Source organism: Littorina saxatilis, linkage group LG15 (genome assembly GCF_037325665.1).
Source record: "Littorina saxatilis isolate snail1 linkage group LG15, US_GU_Lsax_2.0, whole genome shotgun sequence".
Taxonomy (NCBI): domain Eukaryota; kingdom Metazoa; phylum Mollusca; class Gastropoda; order Littorinimorpha; family Littorinidae; genus Littorina; species Littorina saxatilis.
The window spans coordinates 49,873,910-49,878,909 of record NC_090259.1 but is presented as its reverse complement, the minus strand read 5'-3'; the positions used below and the strand labels follow the sequence as shown (position 1 = coordinate 49,878,909).

Genomic DNA, 5,000 nt, shown 5'->3' with positions numbered 1-5,000 from the left:
CCAAAGTACAACAGTTTATCTTTTGTAAAAATTCGGACACACATTTTCCCAATTAATATGAAAGTCACTGAACTTATCTTCTTTTCACTACACCTTATATCTTGATTCTCCAAACACTGATTGATTTCTGCCTTTTCAAATTTACCAGTAACCCAAACGTTTGCTCTAACCAACCTATTTTGTCCAAAACAGTTTTACCGATACACAATCATTAAAAAAAGAAGAGGTTTAACATAACCGACTTCGCTACCACATAAACAAAAAATGGTTTATTTTCCCCAACATTCTGGTCAACAAAATCATCATTATAGACAGTCATTCAATTTCAAGACAATCATCACAGCTTTGAACCGACCCTTTCGTTCAACCAGGCAGAAGCAACAACTATAGTAAAAGCTACAGCGCGATCAACGTTCGCCTATTTACGAATTCGCGATGAGATTTGTTTCCTCTGGTCACCAAGCCTACCGTTTACAAACGCATGCGCACTAATTGGGATTCCCCCAATTTCCTCGATCTTGACCTCAGAACTCTCGCAGCCACTACTTCGGCCTTCAATTTAGCTCTTGCATACCGAGTAGCTGGCAACTTTGCTTCCGAAGTTCCCACTTTCAATGTTAATTTGCAGGGTCTCTCACTTGACATCATAATACGACGATATTGCTTCTTAAATGTCCTTTCTCATCCAAAAGAAACCTCCAACGCATACTACAACTGCAGGACATTCCTGTTTTTAAGGCAGCTCATTGGGAAATGAGCTCAGACAGAATATCCAAAACGTGAAATGCGTCAATCGAGCAACTGTCGTAACTTGGCTACAATGAGACGGTCGGCTACCTTGCACCATAGACACAAACTGTGACATTATTAGCCAAATAAGATTATTAAATATAACTTGCTAAAATAATATATCAGAATGGGGAACTTAAGTTCAGGTAGGAGGAGGGCGGTGTATGTGATTTAGCCTTGTTTGAATAGAGCTATATGATAGGTGTTGTAGGCGCTTTGGTTGTTGGGCGTGGGGGGGGGGGGGGGGGGGGGGTCGGTGGGAAAAGACAGGGTTGAAGCTGCCTGCATGCAACTGAGATAAAAAAAATAAAGGAGAAAAAAAGTTCAACATAATCATTTATTGTTCTCCCTTACACTCAGGTCAACAAAGTCATTGTCATAGCCAGGCAGTCATTCGATTCCAAGACAATCATCACAGGTTTGAACCGACCCTTTCGTTTAACCATTCACAAAACAACAGCAATATCGCTGTTAGTACTACAGCGCGCTCAACGTTCGCCTTTTTGAACTCGCGATGAGACTTGTTTCTTCTGGTCGCCAAGCTTACCGTTAACAAACGCATGTACTAGTTGAGATTCCCCCAATTTTCGCGACCTTGACCGAATACTCTCGAAGTCAGCATTACGGCGTTCATGCATAGGGAACAGTTAAAAAGTTAACTTCGGGAGTTCCCACTTTCAAAAGAGGCCTCTACTTCCAGTGTTTCTGACTTCCAGTTCATGCATACGGGCCCAGCTTGTCTCATCGTGTGTGTGAGTTAAATGATTGCTCGGTTTGTCTTGTCTTTGTTGTATCTTTGTCACTTGTCTTTGTGGTATCTTTGTCACTTGTCTTTGTGGTATCTTTGTTCCTTGTCTTTGTTGTATCTTTGTCACTTGTCTTTGTGGTATCTGTTCCTTGTCTTTGTTGTATCTTTGTTCCTTGTCTTTGTTGTATCTTTGTTCCTTGTCTTTGTTGTATCTTTGTCACTTGTCTTTGTGGTATCTTTGTTCCTTGTCTTTGTTGTATCTTTGTCACTTGTCTTTGTGATATCTTTGTTCCTTGTCTTTGTTGTATCTTTGTCACTTGTCTTTGTGGTATCTTTGTTCCTTGTCTTTGTTGTATCTTTGTTCCTTGTCTTTGTTGTATCTTTGTTCCTTGTCTTTGTTGTATCTTTGTTCCTTGTCTTTGTTGTATCTTTGTTCCTTGTCTTTGTGGTATCTTTGTTCCTTGTCTTTGTGGTATCTTTGTCACTTGTCTTTGTTGTATCTTTGTTCCTTGTCTTTGTTGTATCTTTGTTCCTTGTCTTTGTTGTATCTTTGTCACTCGTCTTTGTGGTATCTTTGTTCCTTGTCTTTGTTGTATCTTTGTTCCTTGTCTTTGTTGTATCTTTGTTCCTTGTCTTTGTTGTATCTTTGTCACTTGTCTTTGTGGTATCTTTGTTCCTTGTCTTTGTTGTATCTTTGTTCCTTGTCTTTGTTGTATCTTTGTCACTTGTCTTTGTGGTATCTGTTCCTTGTCTTTGTGGTATCTTTGTTCCTTGTCTTTGTTGTATCTTTGTCACTTGTCTTTGTTGTATCTGTTCCTTGTCTTTGTGGTATCTGTTCCTTGTCTTTGTGGTATCTGTTCCTTGTCTTTGTTGTATCTTTGTCACTTGTCTTTGTTGTATCTGTTCCTTGTCTTTGTGGTATCTGTTCCTTGTCTTTGTTGTATCTTTGTCATTTGTCTTTGTTGTATCTGTTCCTTGTCTTTGTTGTATCTTTGTTCCTTGTCTTTGTTGTATCTTTGTCACTTGTCTTTGTGGTATCTTTGTTCCTTGTCTTTGTTGTATCTTTGTTCCTTGTCTTTGTTGTATCTTTGTCACTTGTCTTTGTGGTATCTGTTCCTTGTCTTTGTGGTATCTTTGTTCCTTGTCTTTGTTGTATCTTTGTCATTTGTCTTTGTTGTATCTGTTCCTTGTCTTTGTGGTATCTGTTCCTTGTCTTTGTGGTATCTGTTCCTTGTCTTTGTGGTATCTGTTCCTTGTCTTTGTGGTATCTTTGTTCCTTGTCTTTGTTGTATCTGTTCCTTGTCTTTGTTGTATCTTTGTTCCTTGTCTTTGTGGTATCTTTGTTCCTTGTCTTTGTTGTATCTGTTCCTTGTCTTTGTTGTATCTTTGTTCCTTGTCTTTGTTGTATCTGTTCCTTGTCTTTGTTGTATCTTTGTTCCTTGTCTTTGTTGTATCTGTTCCTTGTCTTTGTGGTATCTTTGTTCCTTGTCTTTGTTGTATCTGTTCCTTGTCTTTGTTGTATCTTTGTCACTTGTCTTTGTTGTATCTTTGTTCCTTGTCTTTGTTGTATCTTTGTTCCTTGTTGGTGTTTGCTCTGCTCTATTTTGTAGTTTTGTCAAGGGTTTGTTTCATTCTGTTATGTGTTATTCTCTTTGCGATTTAAACAAAAATGTTTTCTTCTCTTTGCTATTTTTTTCCTGTTTTAATCTGTTGGTATTTATTCTATTTTATTCTGTTTGGTATTTGTTTTGTTCTGTTTAACGTGGTGTTTTTTTCTGTTTAGCTATGTTATGTTTCACTCTGTGTAATATTTGTTTTGTTTTGTTTCTTTTTATGTGGTATTTGTGTTTTTTCTTTGTTTCGTTCTGTGTGGTATTTGTGTTTTTTCTTTGTTTCGTTCTGTGTGGTATTTGGTTTGTTTTGTTCTGTTTTGTTCTGTTTTGTATTATTGCGTGTGGAATTTGTTCAGGTCAGTTTTATTTTGTTTGGTATTTGTTTTCTGTTCTGTTTTCATTCTGTTTTGTATTTTGTGTTCTGTCCTATTTTAATCTGTTTAATATTTGTTTTGTATTGTCTGTTTTTATTCTGTTTGGTATTAGTTTTGTTCTTACACTGACTGACTGGAGTCAACACTGACTGGAGTCAACACTGACTGGAGTCAACACTGACTGGAGTCAACACTGACTGGAGTCAACACTGACTGGAGTCAACACTGACTGGAGTCAACGCTGACTGGAGTCAACACTGACTGGAGTCAACACTGACTGGAGTCAACACTGACTGGAGTCAACACTCTCTGGAATCAACACTCACTGGAATCAACACTCACAAACCGACATGGCTGTCTTCACCCGGATCATCCTCGTCGCCTGCCTGGGTAGGTCACCATAATGATATAACACATCTGTAGCCCTGGGTGCACGTCCTTGTGTTCTGCAGTGTGTGTGTGTGTGTGTGCGTGTGTGTGTGTGTATGTGTGTGTGTGTGTGTGTGTGTGTGTGTGTGTGTGTGTGTGTGTGTGTGTGTGTGTGTGTGTGTGTGTGTGTGTATGTGTGTGTGTGTGTTTGTTGACATAGTTTCTTTCTTTCTCTCTCTCTTTCATTGTCTATTTGGGTCATTCGTATTCCCCTCTCAGATCACGTGACGGTCGTTCGTCTCCTTGTCAACTCTGTTTGATCTTCAAACATCTGTTCTTTCGTCTCACCCTCGTCTGGTGGCTGTTGTTGTTGTTGTTGTTGTTGTTGCTGTTGTTGTTGTTGTTGTTGTTGTTGTTGTTGTTGTTGTTGTTGTTGTTGTCGTCGTCATCTTCTCCTCTGCGTGATGTTGAGTTGAGGACTTCTCTCTGCTTCTTCTTCTTCTGGTTTCTCTCCTCTCTGTGTTACCAGACTTACCGCCCCACTTTGTGTGTTCCAACGGTATGTACGTCTGGTTTCTCTTCTCTCTGTCTGTTCCAACAGTATGTGTGTCTGGTTTCTCTTCTCTCTGTGTGTTCCAACAGTATGTGTGTCTGGTTTCTCTTCTCTCTGTGTGTTCCAACAGTATGTATGTCTGGTTTATCTCCTCTCTGTGTGTTCCAGCGGTATGTACGTCTGGTTTCTCTTCTCTCTGTGTGTTCCAACAGTATGTATGTCTGGTTTATCTCCTCTCTGTGTGTTCCAGCGGTATGTACGTCTGTTTTATTTCCACTCTGTGTGTTCCAGCGGTATGTATGTCTGGGTTCTCTCCACTCTGTGTGTTCCATATGTACGTCTGTTTTATTTCCAGTCTGTGTGTTCCAGCGGTATGTACGTCTGTTTTATTTTCAGTCTGTGTGTTCCAGCGGTATGTACGTCTGTTTTATTTCCACTCTGTGTGTTCCATATGTATGTCTGTTTTATTTCCAGTCTGTGTGTTCCAGCGGTATGCATGTCTGGTTTCTCTCCACTCTGTGTGTTCCATATGTATGTCTGGTTTATCTCCACTC

At 39.6% G+C, this 5,000-nt stretch overlaps 1 protein-coding gene across 3 annotated transcripts in view; it reads left to right on the top strand.

Moving 5' to 3' along the window:
• LOC138949551 (acetylcholine receptor subunit alpha-type acr-16-like) overlaps positions 1 to 5,000 on the top strand; it is a 21,662-nt gene that overhangs the window by 6,620 nt on the left and 10,042 nt on the right. For 2 of the 3 annotated variants that reach the window (XM_070321407.1, XM_070321405.1), the window contains exon 2: positions 3,637 to 3,914. In XM_070321407.1, the coding sequence (XP_070177508.1) occupies positions 3,875 to 3,914 (40 nt within the window). In that variant the 5' untranslated portion in view covers positions 3,637 to 3,874. Of the gene's footprint in view, positions 1 to 3,636; positions 3,915 to 5,000 lie in introns of those variants that run through there. The other variant, XM_070321406.1, reaches the window with a different exon arrangement.